The sequence below is a fragment of the Panthera tigris genome, chromosome B4 (genome assembly GCF_018350195.1).
Source record: "Panthera tigris isolate Pti1 chromosome B4, P.tigris_Pti1_mat1.1, whole genome shotgun sequence".
NCBI classification, from domain to species: Eukaryota; Metazoa; Chordata; class Mammalia; order Carnivora; family Felidae; genus Panthera; species Panthera tigris.
Genome location: NC_056666.1, coordinates 121,052,252 through 121,070,241, shown reverse-complemented (window position 1 = coordinate 121,070,241; position 17,990 = coordinate 121,052,252). Strand labels below are relative to the sequence as shown.

Below are 17,990 nucleotides of genomic sequence, written 5' to 3'. Positions count from 1 at the left end.
GAAACCTATTTGCCATTTCTGTACTCAGCATCCTCAGCACAAAGACATTGCCTTTCTTATCTTGCAGTCCCTGCGCCCCAGCAGAACACCAGAATCATTCATTCATTCAGTCAGTAAATTCTTTGAGCACAGTGCCGGGCCCCTGGGCATGGAGAGTGAACAGAGCAGACAGATTCCAGCAGAGGACCAGTTTATATTCTGGTTGTACAGTCAGACATTAAATGCTTCTTAATGACAGTTGTGAGAAAGGCTATAACCATGAGAGGGTGTTGTGGGAGAGACCAGCAGTGTCTAGTCTGGTTCCTGGGTCAGGAGAGGCTTTCTCGATGCAATTTGAGCTCCACTTTGAAGGGTCAAAATTGCTGAGGCAGAGGACAGAGGTGGGCAGGTCTGTTCTAGGCCATCGGTTCTTAGCCAGAGACGATTTTTCCCCCAGAGGCATTTGGCAATGTCTGGAAACATTTTAGGTTGTCACAGATGGGGTGTAGAGTGGGGTTGGTGCTACTGGCATTCAGTGGGTGGAGGCCAGCAATTCTGTTAAACATCCTACAGTGCACAGGCCAGCCCCACTACAAAGATTATCCAGCCCCAAGTATCAGTAGTGCTCAGGCCCTGGAAACAATGTGAAGGGCTTGAAGTTGGGGTACGTTTGAGAAGGTGAATTGAGGCCTAAGTAGCTGGAGGTTAGAGAGCAAGAGAAAGCGAGGATCTGGGGAACACTGGTACAGTTGGTGGCACCCTCTTCCCAACACTTGGGAAGATTAGGTGTTCAGGATTTGGGTGTTCTAAGAACAGTCAGATGCCATTCAAGATTATTATGTACTGGCATGTAGTGGGTGGAGGCCAAGGATGCTGCTGAACTTCTTGCAGTGCACAGTATAGCCCCCCAAACAACGTGTTTCCAGGTCCTAAATGTCAATACTGCCAAAGTGGAAAAACCCGGATTAGAGGGAGAGCAAGAATGGCTGCAGGGCACTTAGGAGCCTTGGATAAGGCTGGTAGAAGGGTATGTTAAGAGAAGTGGACAGATTGGAGAGATTTAGGAGGCAAAATTGTCTGGTCTTTATGTTGCATTATGTGCCAGATACTCTGCTGCCATGTTGGGATACAAAAGTGAGCAAGGTAGACAAGTTCATCTCTCCCAGATGCTATCTATAGAGGCTACGAGAATGAATAGGTGCTTTGTTGAATGAATACTTATAAAATTTTATTTTTACTCAGTGATTGTGATCGAGCCTTAGGAAGGATGGTTTAAATGACATGCCTAACGTTTATCAGGCACCTTGCACAGTGCCTGGTACAAGGTGGTCAGTAAATGCCACGTGTCCCATCCCAGGATTGTTCTTCCCTTGGCCACGAGGCTCAATGAAGAGAGCAGCGGGAGACCTACCTTCTGGTCTGGTGCCCAAGGTCCCATTGAAGAGTATATTAATCCTTAGGGACAGAGCAGAAAGGTTCACAATTTCTTTATTATGGTTAATATGAAAACAGAGGGAGCAAGTGCATTAATTTAATACAGCTGTGCTTTACGATAATGCATGTTACTCTGGTTCCTCCTAAAATGTAACTATCAAGTGTAGCAGTGATGAGTTATGCATATCTTTTAATATCTCTCATTGTCCTTTAGATTGATCGTTCCAGTCTTGTGATCCACATGCAGTATCTTTAGCAGGTGATTAGTCAGCCTATGTGTGATTCATACTTTGCACTAAATTAAGCAGGAAAAAAAAGTGATCTTTCAAAAATGTTATAGACTAAGTCACACTTGTGCAGGGATATTGCCCACTTTAAAATTGCTTCCTAAAATTGTTTCTTCTTTTAGGTTCTAGTTTATTTTTCCCACTGGATATACCTCCCCATCCCCTTCATTACCTCGTTCCATTAACTTCATTTCTATCTGTGATTAATTCCAAATTGGATAAAGCCAAATTTTTTGAAGCTGATTATTCGACAGAGATTTATGGAAGTGTTTGCTCTGGGCCAGGTACTCTTCTGCTTACTAGAGACACAAAGATGGTTCAGTTTCTTTCTACTCTTGAGGAACTCGCTCTAGACAGGGAGATGGGCAAGCAGATAGACAGATTAAGTTGAAGAAATAGGAATGGGTGTTTCTCAGACATAAGAGTGACATCTGAATTTGATGTTGAAGGAGATGGCTGAGGGAAGAAAGGGGAACTCCCCCGACCCCCTTTTTCAAAAGCAAAAGATGCCCTCGGTGTAAAGGCACTGGTTTGAGAGGCATTATCATCTTGCAGGAACAAAAGAAGTTCTGAAGGGCTGCAGCACACTGGGAGTTGAAGCTGGAGAGGCAGTAGCCTCCAGGTTAGGACTTGCCTGTTGAGTGATGGGAAAGAATATGGATTCATCCTGAAGAAAGTAGGGGCCACGCAGATGATTATTATTTGGCCCTTTATAGAAAAAATTTTGCTGATCCCCTGGCTTAAAAGAACATTCCCTTGATGTGCAGGACAAATGGGAGCTGGCTGATCTGGGTTGGATTTGGTGGGCTCTGCTCCACTTTCCTTCCTCCTCCTGGGACCAGTGGGCCAGCCTAGGTGTGTTCTTCTCAAGACAGTGGTAAGGGCACAAAAAATCAGATGGATACTTGGCAGACCTTTCTGAGGTTTAGACTTAGATCTGGTGTATTCACTGTCTTTTTATTCCCTAAACCCATCAAATTTGTTTCTGCCTTAGGACCTTTGCGTTATTGTCCCATTAGCCTGGAGAGGACTGCCTCCAGACCATCATGTGACGGGCTCCTTCTTGTCTTACAGGTCTCAGCTCAGTAGCACCTTCTCAGATGGGCCCTCCCTACCACCCAGCCTACAGTAGCCTCTTTCACCAGCTCATTCCTTATGATAGTCCCCCTTTTCTTTTTTAAATAGTACTTAGTCTGAAAGTGTGTGTGTATTTGTATATTTAATGTCTTATCTCTCTCCACCAAAATGTAAGCTCTGGGAACAGGGTTTCTGTCTTATCCAACCTTTCTGTCTTATTTACCACTGTATCCTCAGCTCCTAGAATAGAGCCTGGCACCAAGAAGTAGAGTGCAGAAATACTTTGTCCTAGTATCTAAATATAGTAAGGTCACCTGCAGTGATCAGTTTCTAAATTCAACCTTAATGGAAAGTATATAGGTTTAGATGATATACATGTGTACTTATATTAGGGTTCTTCAGAGAAACGGAATCAGTAGGATGTATGTCTGTGTGTGTATGGAAATAGATTTATTATTTAGAATTGGCTCACAGGATTGTGGAGGCTGACAAGTCTCCAAGATCTGCATTTAGCAAGGCTAGAGACCCAGGAGAGCCAATGGTGTAGTTCTAGTCTGAGTCCAAAAGCTTGAAAACCAGGAAAGCTGATAGTATAATTCCAGTCGTAAAATTGGCAGGCGTTAGACTGAGGAAGAGCTGATGTTTCAGTTCGAATCCGAAGGCAGGAAAAGACTGGCGTTCAGCTCAAAACAGGTCAGAAGCAGTTTTCTCTTACTCAGCTTTTTAATTTTATTTAGGCCTTCAACTGATGCCTAAATAAAATTCAACTGATTTGAATCAGTCTGTTCATTCAAATGTTAGTTTATCCAGAAACACCCTCAATGACATGCCCAAATAATGTTTGATCAAATATCTGGACATCCTCTGGCCTAGTCAAATTGACACATAAAATTAAACATCATGATAATTTAATAGGTTTTCTTTTCTTTTTTTTTTTTAAATTTTTTTAATTTTTTTTTTTTTTTTTTTTTTTTTTGAGAGTGAGACAGAGCGTAAGCAGGGGAAGGGCAGAGAGAGAGGGAGACACAGAATCCGAAGTAGGCTTCAGGCTCTGAGCCGTCAGCACAGAGCCCCATGTGGGGCTGGAACTCACGGAACCGTGAGATCATGACCTGAGCTGAAGTCTGATGCCCAACTGACTGAGCCATTCAAGCACCCCCAATAGGATTTATTTTCTATAGCAGCTTTAGGTTTACAGAAAAAATTGCATGAAAAGTGCAGAGATTTCCCACATACCTCCTCTCCCCCAGCGTATTATCCCATTTTTAACACTTTGCATCAGTGTGGTGCATTTTTATAATTGATAAACCAACATAGATACATTTTGAAAAATTTATTTATTTTGAGAGAGAGAGAGGATCCCAAGTGGTCTACAGAGTGCAACGTGGGGCTTAATCCTGCAAACCGTGAGATTAGGACCTGAACTGAAAGATTTGGATGCTTAACTGACTGAGTTACCCAGGCACCCCGATAGATTTTTATTAACTAAAAATAAATTGAACATTAGGGTTCCATTACATTAGGATTCATTCTTTGTGTTGTACTGTCATATCATGTATCTGCCATTTCACTATCACACAGAATAGTTTCATTGCCCTGATAATGCCCTTGCCCTGCACCATGCCTAGTGCTTGCTTTCTTCTCCACTGGCAATCAGTGATTTTTAAAACTTTTTAAAACTGTGTATATAGTTATGCCTTTCCCAAAATGTCATTTAGTTCATTGCTGTTATATAGGAAAACAATAGATTTTTGTATATTAATTTTGTGTGCTGCAACCTTGTATCCTGTAACTAATTGTTTATTAGTTTCAGAAGATTTTTTTTTTGGTCAGTTCTGTAGGATTTTCTAGACAGTCATGTCATCTGTCAACAAAGACAGTATTACTTCTTCCTTCTCAATCTATATACCTTTCATTTCCTTTTCTTGCATTATTGCATTATTTAGGACTTCAATATGTTGTTGAAAAGCAGTGGTGAGGGGTGATATCCTTGCCTTGTTCCTGATCTTAGTGGGGAAGCTTTGTGTTTCTCACCATCAAGTGTAATGTTAACTGTAGGTCTTTTGTAAATATTATTTTTAAATTGAAGAATTTTCCCTCTATTCCTAGTTTGCTGACATTTTTTTTTTTAATTTTTTTTTTTTTTAACGTTTATTTATTTTTGAGACAGGGAGAGACAGCATGAACGGGGAAGGGTCAGAGAGAGAGGGAGACACAGAATCAATCCATTACTGGTAGAATTGTCTACCCATGACAGGGTGACAACTGCCATCCACCACTCGGGTCTCTCGTGATGCAGGGCGGGGAGCCTAAGATGCCTATTCAGTCTATTTGCTGACATTTTTTTAAATCAAAAATAGGTATTGGGTTTTGTCAAATGCTTTTTTCTGCACCTATTATGATCATATGATTTTTCTTTTGCCTATCGATGTGATGGGTTACATTAACTATTTTAGAATGTTGAACGAGGGTTCAAAAATTCATATCTAGAATATATCCCATTTGGTTGTGGTATATAATTCTTTCTGTACATTGTTGGGTTTGATTTGATAGTATTTTATTGAGGATTTTTATATCTATGTTCATGAGAAATATTATTTGTAATATTTTTCTTCATAGGATGAGTTAGGAAGTGTTCCCTCTCCTTCTGTTCTCTGGAAAAGATTGTAGAGAATTGGTATAATTTCTTCCTTAAGTGTTTGGTAGAAATCACTTGTGAACCTCTTTGGGCCTGGTGCTTTGTTTTGGAAAGTTATTAATTATTGAGTCATATTCTTTTATAGGTATATGCCTATTCACGTTATCTGTTTCTTGTTTGAGCTTTGGTAGATTGTGTCTTTCAAGGAATTGGTCCATTTCAGTTAAGTTGTCAGACCTGTAGTCTTAGGGTTATTCATAACATTCCTTTATTACTCTTGTAGGGAGTATTGTAGTGACTGTTCTTCTTTTGAATTATTGTCGCAAAACACAAATAACAACATTTACCATTTTAACGGTTTTTAAGTGTACAACTCAGTGGCATTAATTACATTTTCATTGTTGTGCAATCATCACCACTATCTATTTCCAAAACTTTTTCGTCACCCCTAACAAACTCTGTAACTATTAAGCAGTAATAGGGACCTGGTAACCTCTGATTTCTGTCTGTATGGATTTGCCTGTTCTGAATATTTTATATCATGGACATTTCATATAATATTTCTTTACTCGTCCTGGCAACGTCTGCTTGTTTTTCAGTGTTTCGGGGGTAGGGGGGAGATTGGATTTGCTTACTCTGCCATTTTGCTGAAATCATGCTTCAGATTGATTAGTTTTGATTGTTGCTTTTTCACATGATATTTTATCAAACATTTTATCCTTTGATGAGGTTGTTTGCTTTGTTTTGGCCATGGCTATGTCCTCAGAGTCTAGAATGGTACCACATAGTATTTATTGACTGAATTAAGTTACTAATTTTTATAATTATTTGAAAATATGATTTTTAATAGCTTTATAATATTTGTATGACTGTACCATAATTTATTTTCCTGATTACCTATGTTTAAGTGTTAAACTACTGTGTCCAGGTTTTATTTTTTAAGTAATAATGGCCATTGTCATATTTATTCAGGTCTTTAGGTACATCTATGATGATTTTCTTGGCATGTATATCTAGAAGTGGCGTTAGCCAGAACAGAAGACATTTTGTTTGGTCCTTTGATACATGATGCTAATTGCCTCTCGTGAAGGGAGCAGTTTTTAAAATGGCCTTGCAGCTGTTTAAAAATATATGACATACTTTTCAACTTATTTATGACTTTTCTGTACTTCAGACTCATAAAAAGAGATCTCTTCTTGTCACGTTTTTAAAAATGTTTATAACTAGCTAATAGTATGAGATAAAATTTGTTTGTTGATGGAAGCGAGTGCAGTAATTATCACAAGCAGATACTTTGTGAAACTACTCATTTTACTAAACTTTTTAATATAAATTAAAATTTTATTTAATTTTGCCAAAAAAAGTAAAAAAACCTTAATTTGATGAGTTTGGGATTCTGGTTTAATAGATTTTCTTAAAAAATTTTTTAGTGTTTATTTTTGAGAAAGAGAAAGAGAGAAGGAGGGAGAGAGGGGCAGAGAGAGAGGGAGACACAGAATCCAAAGCAGGCTCCAGGCTCTGAGCTGTCAGCACAGAGCCTGACATGGGGCTCAAACTCAAGAACCGTGAGATCATGACCTGAGCCTAAGTCAGATGCTTAACCGACTGAGCCACACCCACCCAGGTGCCGCTGGTTTAATAGTTATAATGGAAATGTTTACCAGGTTCGACTATACTTTCAATCATATTTTGGTTACATTTTTCATGTGATATATTACAATTATTTGTATCATATTTGTCTCCCCAGCAGACTTAAGCCCTTTGAGGGAGTAAATAAATTCAATGTGTTTTCATAGTCTTAATATATTTCCTATAGTACTTTGTAGTTGTCAGAATATATAGATATACATCTGTTCACTTGTTTTTTGCAACAACCCCTTATAGAATAAGGTATTACTTAAATTTTACATTTGGCACTGAAAGAGGTTTAAGTGACTTGTCTAAAATCACAAAACTGGGGCCTTCTTGTGTGACTCTTGTTTAAGGATTGAATGGCCACAACACTGTCCAATAGAACTTTGTGCATGATGGAAGTATTCTATAATTCTGAGCTGTCCCATATGGTAGCCACTAACCCAATGAGGGCTTGAAATGTGGCTGGTGTGACTAAGTTACTGAACTTTTTATTTAATTTTATTTAGTCTTAATTTAAATTAACCATATGTGGCTAGTGCATACGGTTTTGGGCAGTGCAGGTCTAAACTCATAGGTAGAATAACTGTTTGCCAGGACATTATAGCAGAGATTCACACACTGGCTGCAGAGTAGAGCACTGGATTTAAAGTCCATCCTATACAATTCTGTGACTCTATAAACTCTGACCAGTAAAACAAGTAAACCTACGTATATCCCAGAAAGTCAGTTTGAATACATTTTGAAAGTCTCTTTGGTAGGGTTTTTTTTTTCTTTCATTTTATTTAAGTGTGGTTGTAGGAGGGTTTTTTTTCCCCTTTAGATATAAATTTTTACAGTGAACTACTATCAAAAGGTTTAACATTTTTAATTCTGCCTTTTAATATGGTTTCTTCCATGATGTTGCCCACCTTTCTATCCCTGTGGCAAACAGTCCTCCTTTTCTGTCTGCTCCTTCATTTCCTTAAAAATCTCAGTTTTTGCTCCTAGGAAAAGGAGATTTTGTTAAGTTGCCATGATTAACCCTGTCTTTGGTTATTTTCCCTGACAGTAATCTGTTTTAATCTGTACTCATTTAAAAGCTGAAATATTCCTAAATGTTATTTATTTATAAGTAAATATTTCTAAATCATTTCATGTAAGTATTAGTCCTTAACAGGGATGTCAACTCTTTGAGGTCAGAGGCCTGATTTCTATCTTGTGCTCCTTAAAATGTGTAACAAATATATGTTGTGTGTCTAATTCTGTGAAGGATTCAAAGAATGTAGAAATGGTCTAGAAAAGTGTTCTTGAGTTTAATTAATGTTTGAGTAGATAATGGTCATACGTCTTGGGTGTGGGTCATTTCCTCTGTGTGAAATGGGAGAAGTCACCCAGTTTTAACAACCATTCAACTCCTAATAAGAAATGGGTTAATCTTTTAATTTAGTCACTTTGCATTGGAAAATGCTATAGACTGAGTGGTTGTGTCCTTCCAAAATTTATACTGTTGAAGCCTTATCTTCAATGTGATAGTATTAGCAGGAGGGGCCTTTAACAGTGGGTGGTGGGGAGGTCATGAGGGTGGACATTAATGCTCTTATAAAGAGACCTCAGAGAACTTCCTCACCCCTCTTGCCATGGAAGGTGACACAAGGAGAAGGCAGTCTGTGAACCCGGAAGCAGGCTCTCACCAGACACCCAGTCTGCTGGTGCCTTGATCCTAGTCTTCCCAGTCTCCAGAATTGTGAGCAATACCTTTCTGTTGTTTACAAGCTACCCAGTCTGTAGTATTTTCTCATAGCAGTCGGAATGGTGATGAGCAGGTTGACTTCCTGATTGCTATCAAGGAGGAGAGGAGGGTTAGTAGAAAAGATAAAACTTAGAATATCTTGTCTCTCTTTTACTACCTTTTAATGAACAAAAATAAATTTTTTTCACAAACTATGAAGAACATGTAATCCAGGAATATTATAAACTTCTTTTTTTAGAATATTATAAACTTCTAGTATCATTATTGATATGTGAAAAGCTCTGTCAGTGTTACAAAGGGTTCTTACTGCTTGAGGTTGGAGAGCCCCTACATTTTAAGTTTTACAGAGTAACAGGTCACATTTCTATGCTTGAAAAATTGAGGAAGGGATATTTGCTTTTACAGAGAGTTTTATACCCTTGTGTACCTAGCCTAGTGTTGTCTCTTTATTAACTCTAGCCTTTAGCTTTTACCTTGAGTATCCTGGAATGAAATCTGAAAGCAGAAAGTGCTGGAGTGACACCATGTCATGTAAACTGTTCTAGGATGTTTGCCTTGTAAAACTAGTAGCCATATTTATTCATTCCAGAATGTTTATTGGTTTTATGTGAGGCACTGAGCAAGGTTCTGTGAAAAAAATTATAAAGAGATCAAGTTCGTGGCTTTGAGTTGCTCACAGAAGTTTACACAGATATTTAAACAGGTAAATTATATTGCAGCAAGAACTGGTGAACAATTTGCGTGGAGGTGTTGTATAGCCCTGTATGATCTGCACATCTCATTTACTCATCAGATCATGTGAAATAGGTGGCATTAATTCCCTCATTGTACAAAAGAAGAAATTGAGAGTAGACAAATGCCCTAGATCATTTATTGATAAGTGTCAGATTTAAACTCATGTGTCTGATATAAATCTTATGATCATTGCACTGTATGCCAGTTCTCTTCTGGATAATAACCTTCCTGTTTTCCTTAACTGGGGAATTCCTCTGATACAAAAGATTATGGAGTTTATGTCTCATTAACTATTATTCCACCACAGGCATGCATTTGAACTTGTTCTGTGGTGACAAAAATCTTCAACCAAAGCACGCATCAGTTTTATAACTCTAAAAAGTTGGGGCGCCTGGGTGGCTCAGTCGGTCAGGCATCTGACTTCGGCTCAGGTCATGATCTTACGGTTCGTGAGTTCGAACCCCGTGTTGGGGCTCTGTGCTGACAGCTCAGAGCCTGGAGCCTGCTTCGGATTCTGTGTCTCCATCTCTCTCTCTTTTTCTGCCTCTCCCTTGCTTGCTCTCTCTGTCTCTCTCTCAAAAATAAATAAACATTAAAAAATAATAAATAAAAATAAAAAGTTCATCATCTAAAAATTTTAGTATTTGTGTGTACACGCCAGTTAAAGGACTGTTAGATATTCTAAAAACCCTGGGGAAAAACATAAATTTATTATGTGACTGTGGTCATTTAGAAACACGCATGGGAAACAGATTTGGGTCGTTGAATTAAGGATGGTAAACATACCAGTTTCAGAACTGGTTGAATGACCACATTTATAAATGTGTGTTTGACAAAGCTAGCTCTGTGTAAGTAAGCAACAGAGGAGGCAGCCTGGTGAGGCTGAGAGAGCCTGGGCAAAGCTAAACAGGATCATGGACTCCAGACTTGGATTGATTCACGTCTCAGCCCCATCATACATTGCTGTGTGGCCTGGAGCTTCTCTTTGGAAAATGAGCCATTGAAGTGCCTACCTTACTGTACCTTGTTGCAGGGATTCAGTGGGGAGGAGCACCTGGCATTATGGTGCTTGGTGAACGCATGAAGGTGCCCTTTCTCAGTGATCGTTAAGACTAATCTTGGCTGCAATTTGTGAAAAATGATCAACAATTGATCTTGAATACCTTGAATGCCAGGATTATTAAAATAGAGTCTTAAAAGTAATAAATATTGTAAGCTAGTAGAAGAAACTACCTTTAGATGATTTTTGACAATACTTTATTAATAATACATTGTTTTTATGGTATTTCAGAGCTCATATAGTATTTTAATAAATATTATTTTAGTTCCTTGTGTCTTAACTTTTACAACAAACTACTTTTAATAGCAGAAAAAAGTAAATACTCTGAAGAAAATAGTGTAGAGAGGAGATTTGGGGGGTGGGGGACGTGGGGATTGCTCAAAACGCTAAGTAGGAAATTTTTTGAAGGCCAACATTTTGTCTGTAAAAATCACATCAATTTCCTCCATAAAATGTTTGCATTACTATCAATACAATATTTTAAATGTCTTACCATTATAAAAATGATGGTTCAGGAAGATACGCTTTTTTTACCCAAGATTTCTAACATGCCTGATACCTTCCTCATGCCTTTTGTTTACACACGTCATTTGAGAAGCACTGTTCTCCTACAGCGACACAGCAGACTGATGAAATACACTTTGTACTTGGTTCATAGTTGAGGAAATTGAGCACCCAAGGTTACACGGCTACTAAATAGAAGAACTGGAAGGGTCTTCCCCTGGCCGTGTCCCCTATCCCCAAATCCAGTCTTCTGCCACTCCTGTTGTAATCAGATAATACTTAAGAACAAAAAGATGGTATATAATGAATTGTGCTGGGTATGAATTGATAAGTAGAATTGTAAGTAGTTCTTTACCCTCAAGCGGTTTCTAACTCCATTGATCTGATAAGATGCTACCTTGAGGGGGTTGGTAAATAACAAAAAAGCTAAGGGATTCTAAGGCAAGCAATGCTAAGGGCAGTGAGTAATTGATTTCCAAGTAAGCGGTTGAGACAAATGTTAAAGTTCTGAGAAGGAAGCATTCAGGTTGGGCTAAATATAGGGAAGCTTTGTGGACGAAAATGGACTTGATTTTACAGTATAGTGTTTCTCCAGCCTTTTCCTCTGGTCTTTTGTTTATTGCTAATAATGGCTGAAAACAAGTTCTGATTGCAAGCTTAAGTCTGTTTTGGCTTCTTTGTTGTTTGAAAGGTGTTTATATTTGTACAGCTTACCCCACAATAAATAATTTGGTAATTGCCCATTCAAATTTCTACTCTTTTCCATCCTTGATAGTGTAAGAAAATGATCTGATGCTAGCCCTTAGATGATTTTTATTTCATTTTACAAGGCTCCTTTTTGATCCCCCATTAGCACATTACTCATTCACTTAAAGAATTTGGCAAGATTTCCATAATAGAGTGTAGTTGATGGTTGGGATTAAGCAGAAAAGGGAAATGGTTAAGATGGAAGAGAATCCGGTTTCAATGTTGATGGTTAGGTCCTGGGACCAAAGACCTAGAGGAGACCGAAGACAGGAAGAGAAGAGACATAGTGTCCCAGTGGTGTTGACCTGTGGGTGCAGGGAAAAAACCGTGCCAGTCACACTGCAGTCACACAGCCCTGTGCCTCCTTCTGTCATATGTTCTTAGGGCTGGAAGGTATTTCAAGGATGGTTTGGTCAGACCCACTTCACAAAATGTAAAAGAGATGAAGAAACAGCCTAAACAGATCAGAGAACTTGCTTAAGGTCTCATAAAAGTGACAGAATTGGGATGAAACCCTGTACCCCCCGAGTCATAACCCAGCATTCCTACTATCTCCCCTGAGAGCATAGTGTGCAGAACTCTGGGCTGATAGGAGCATTCCTCAGTGTATTAGATAAGGACCTTTTGCTGCTGCTGTTCTTTCTAATACACCAAAGTGGTTTGGAGATGGTGAGATTAATTTATCTGATGAAGGAAGGCACGTTGTGTCAACACATAGCGTGTCAGAATTTTTCAGCCATTTGTGAAGTGTGCTTTCTCTGATATTATCTTCCCATCTTCTAGGTAGCCCTGCTAGCCAAGAGGAATGATACTGAGCTTCATTTTTTGTGGTTTGTTTTATAAAAATAATAGATATACTGGTTGTCCTTTTGCAACTACATAGGGATATTGATGGAGAGTCATCTCAGTTTGAGCTCAATTAGTTGATCCAAATCAATACAATCATATTATTAAAAATAGATATGTATTCTATATTTAGCAAGGAAGATGGCATTTTATAGCTATATGCCTGCTATATAGTTTGGTGCTATGTATGATACTAAAGTAGAGCTCATTGCCCCGCCTCTTGGAATTTCCAGTCCAGTTGGAGAGGCCAGTTGTATGCACATACGGCCTCAAATCTGCCATGACTAAAATGGGAATCCTACCAGCTCTCATCCCCACTATACCTGTTCCTCCCATGTCATTTAGTGGTCCCATTGTCTCTTCAGTCACTCATAGTAGAAATACTGGAAACCTGGCAATCACCTTTGCTTCTCTTCTTCTTCACTGCCCCATTCAGTCTGGTAGCAGATCCCTGTAACATACTCCCTGTCCCCCAGCTGAACTGCCGTCAGACTCCTGTTCATCCTTTAAGACTGTTAACATTGCTTCTTCAGGGAAGTCTTAAGTGTCTTCCTTCAGTGCACTTGTAGCCAGCAATAAACTTTTCTATCAAGCACTGGCTATAGTTTCTTGAAGTCAAGGAACTTACCTTATTTCTTTTTGTAAACCCAGTACAAGGCACATTAGACCCTAAGTTTTTAAATCAGTACCTTGAGTGATGGGAGGGTTATTAGTTGTATTTATGGTGTTTATGAAACAGCCCAGTGACGTAAGTCTATAAAGATAGGCAGAGGCCAGATGCTGAAAGCCTGAATACCATGCAAAGAAATGTTCAGTTGTAGTTGGGCACATGGGTTCACAAGGTCTTTCCTGTAGCCACATACAGGTCTTTCCTGTAGCCATGTGACTGCATTCTGGCCAGTGAAAACAGAAGTGGTAGGTGCCCCTTCCAAGAAGTTTCTTTAATGGAAGGGCATTTCATTCCCTATCTCTCCTCTCTGCTGGCTGGAATGGAATCTAAATGACTGGGCTCCCCCGTAGTCATGTGAGTGTAGCAGGGCCACACATCCTAGGATTTGTAGTGTGGGAAGGAAGCCAGAAGAAGCCTTCGCAGAAAGGAGGACATTCCAGGAAGAGGAATAGAGTGAGAGGACACACTTGAAGGTCAGATAGAAGAAGATGACCTGGCAAAGGAGACTGAAAAGGAGTCACCAGAGTGATGGGAGGAAAACCAAGTGGTTCAATAAGGAGGAACTGGGCAGCCACTACCAACTAAGATAGAAATGGCAAAAAATGTCACTGGATTCGACAACATGGAGGCATTGGTAAGACCACTGATGTGGTGAGGGCAGAAGTGATATTGGAATAGGCTAAAGGGCGAATAGAGCCTAGGAGGTGACTTTCTAAAGACATTTGCCCTTGAAAGAATTTGGAACAGAGGGACCAGCTGGCAGAGCGTGTGGAGTGAAGGGAAGGTTTTCCTGAGATTACTGGAATATGCTGACGGGAATAAGCCAGTTGAGAGGAAAAGAGAGAGCAGGCAAGGTCTTAAGATGAGTTGATGAGATCCAGAGCAAGTGGACAGAGGTGTGATGTTTGCAAGGAGGAAGGACGCTTCCTTTGTGGTGAAGGGAATGAAGAAGAAATGGGGCACATTGGGTTGGCTTCTAGATTTCAAGTGCAGACATGAGGGAGCTCCGATCTAAAGACTTCCGCTCTCTCCTGAACTCTTCGTCAAGGTCATCAGCTGAAACTTCACAGATAGTAAGGCTTCATATCTTGTCAGTTTCTTCTGTTTTAGCTTTGTTCTGTGCTCTGAGGAGAGTCTCCAAAGTTTTGGATGGATCGTGTCGCTTGCTTGAAAATCCTTCAGTGCCTCTGCTTCCCATGGCACACAGGGCACAACACAGTCAAGGCCTGATTTCCCTTCTCAGCCCCATTCTCTCCACTTACTCCACTTTGCTGCAGCCAAAGCCAACTGCACCATTGCCCTGAAACAACTCATCCTTGCTGCTTCTCAGCCTCGGAACCTGCTCTTGTGATGCTGTCCTTTTCTCCCTACCTGGTGAACTCATTCTTGAAGACCCAGTTCTCATATTGCATCCTTTTAAATCTCTTTGATTTCCCTCCCCTTTCCACAGGCCAGTAACTATAGCTTTTATTTATATATCTGTATAACTTTATATATATATCTGCGTAGCTTTTTTATCTGGGTCGACCACAGTGTCTGGTATACATGAGTTGGCATTGGGTGAATGGATGAATTTTAATTGCTTTACCTGTTCCTTTAGTGATTTTTAATGAAATTGAAATGAAATGAAAGTTATATACTCTTAGTATTTGATGCAGAGAAAACATTCTTTTTTTTTTTTTTTTTTTTTTTCCTAGGTGGTTCTGGAATGGAGCCGAGATCAGTACCATGTTTTGTTTGATTCCTACAGAGACAATATTGCTGGAAAGTCCTTTCAGAATCGGTAAGAAGAAATCAGTTTTGGAGAGTAGCTTCTTTGGACTTAGAGGATGAATCACGATTTCACTCTTGCTTTAAATGTAACAGTTCAGGTTAAAGGCGGGGGGGGGGGGGGGGTCTTTCCAAGTGTAGATGTGGTTTAACTTATTCAAGGCTACTCCTATCTGAAGGAACCTTGTAGTCTGTCCTCACATTTTATGGTTGAAAAATCTGATTCCCAAAGAGTAATCCTGCCTTGCGGTTTATTGAGTACTTTGAGTTACACGATCTCATTTTATTATTGCCCTAGTTCTATGAGGTAAAGGTAATTCAATCTGTCTGCAGGATGAGGAAACTAGCTGGCTACTCTGGCCAGTAGTCTTCTGTTCCAAGCTCTGGCCCATATTCTTGTTGACTTCACTCTGTTAACCAGAGCCATTCTGTGGAAGCCACTGGAATTGACCCCCTACCTACCCCTGTGGTCACCATATCTTGCTGCCTCACTGTGAGGAGGAGCAAGCCTTACAGGTTGGGTCTTTTTCTCTTTAAGGCCAAGCTTCCTGGTGCAGCCACTCTTAGATGCTGTCTTCAACCTTTTCCTTCAAGATTTTTTTCCTCCTTCATAAGACAGACCTCAGAGTGGACTCAATCTTTCCCCACATCTTCCTTCCCTTCCTGCAGCTAAAATGATTTGCACAGGCTCTTTTTGGTTTTTGTCTATAAAATTAGTGCTTAAGTTGTTTTATATCGTAAAAGCAGTTTATGTTTGTGGTTGAAAACAGTTCAAACAGTACATAAAAATAAAAAGTTAAGCCTCTCTGTTCCATTTTGAATTTCCCCTCATCCAGAGGAACCGTTGTTAATGATTTTTTTAAGTTTATTTATTCATTTTGAGAGAGAGAAAGTGGGGAAGGGGCAGAGAGAGAGAGAGACAGAGAGAGAATCTTAAGCAGGTTTCATGCTGTCAGCACAGAGCCCGACACAGGGCTTGATCTCACAAACCATGAGATCAAGAGTCGGATGTTCAACTGACTAAGCCACCCAGGTGCCCCTGTTAACAAATTTTTGTTAATGATTGTTTTGGTAATCATCATTCTAACTTTAAAACAATAAGTGGAGTTCTCTCCTTTTTTATTCATTTTATGCAGTATCTATTGACTCTTTTCCATTGTAATGGTGCATAGCCAGTCGTTATGGGGCTAAGAGCAGTAGGTGACCAGAACAAATGTGGGGTAGCTAACAGGGGTAGTTAACCTCATTAGACCAGAGTCTAAATGTCAGAGGCCATAACCACAAACCTCCCTGGATCCTGACTGTCCATTTTCCCCTGAGGATAGTTCTCATAAATCTTTCCCTCTGCTCTCACTGAACCGGAAAACCTAACGAAACTGCAAATAACTACATTTGATGTCGGTTGGCTCACCTTCAGAGTTATCTGAGGATCTGTAGACTGCATCACCAATTCCTCTGGAGCCCTTGCTCCCTGCTTAGAAGTACTTCCTTGTCCCTCTGTTCACTTTTTATGAGTCCCTATGTGGTTTCTGTCAAATAAGTGTTTTTTTTAAATTAGTGTGCTAATTAGATGTGTGCACTGTTATAGTCCTGACCATCTTAGGGAGGAAGGGCTATGAGATTCTTTGAATTGACTAAAGCTTTACTCTTTGCTCAGTGCCCTATGTGTGAATGACATCCCTCAATTTGCTCCTTTAACAGAAAAGGAATCTTTAAGCCTTACTCTGTTTTAGACACTGATATATAACTATCTGTGGTAAAGAATTTCATAGTGTGGTAGGGAGAATGGCTTGTAAGCAAGTAATTAGTGAAGTAGGGAAACTCGAGGCTTTTCTCTTAGGATCTCTTAAAGATAGTTTTCAAAGACTCTAGGGTTCTGCAAAATCCAAACTATTTTTTATAAGAGTTCTAAGGTGTTACTTGCCTTTTGTACTGTGCTGACATTTGCACTGGTGGTGTAAAAGCAGTGCTGGGTAAGATCGCCAGACCTTAGCATGAATCACTGTATTCTTCACCACCCTATATTTGCAGGGGTCAGATAAAGGTTAGTTTCACTTAAAAATGTTCTTGTTGAAGCACTAAAAGTTATTCATTTGGTTATATCTTGACCCTTTGGCCACACATCTTTTTAATGTTCCGTGTGATGAAGTGCACCTGACCGTATGGTGATTGTCTTGAGGAAACCCTGGTGTGGTTGAGTTGCAACCTAGACCAGCCCTTCTGTTTCATGGGACACCACTGTCATAACTTGAAAGGACAGATGACAGTGTGATTACTCACAATGGTCATTTGACAGATGTTTTCTTGACAGTGAATAAAGCAATTCTGTCTCTTAAAGGAAAATGAATAATAGTATCCGTTGCCAATTAGTATCCGTTGCCAATGATAAAATTTGAGCTTTCAAATGTAAATTAGAATTTGGGAAAACTTGTTTCTATCACTGTGAGCTTAACAGTTCACATATCATAAAGACTTCTCTGATTAGATAGATATGTGGCATTGTCCACAAAAATCACATTCATTAATATTATATAGGAAAATTAAGGAAATATGTCACCATTTGGCAGATGTGTATAACTCAGTAAGCTGTTATTTTCCAGATAACCGATACATTGTTACAGGATCCTTACAGGTGTTTACAAAATCTTGCATGGGTAAAAAAGTCATTCAAAGTGTAAGAAAGACCAATGGATTTTGGTGTGAAAGCACAAAAAGTTCTTTAATGTGGCTTCACATTCCACACTGCAACGAATTTTTAAGCAGCTACCACTTATTTTGGTAGGATCAAAGAAGAAAACCTGCTGTTACCTGAAAAGGCTATTAAAATACAACTCCCCTTTCCAGCTACATTATCTGTGTGAGCCTGGGTTTTCTTTATA

At 39.5% G+C, this 17,990-nt stretch overlaps 1 protein-coding gene across 2 annotated transcripts in view; it reads left to right on the top strand.

Moving 5' to 3' along the window:
• Positions 1 to 17,990, top strand: part of GNPTAB (N-acetylglucosamine-1-phosphate transferase subunits alpha and beta) — a 72,745-nt gene that overhangs the window by 8,967 nt on the left and 45,788 nt on the right. For both annotated transcript variants that reach the window (XM_042993013.1, XM_042993014.1), the window contains exon 2: positions 15,039 to 15,124. In XM_042993013.1, the coding sequence (XP_042848947.1) occupies positions 15,039 to 15,124 (86 nt within the window). The remainder of the gene's footprint in view (positions 1 to 15,038; positions 15,125 to 17,990) is intronic.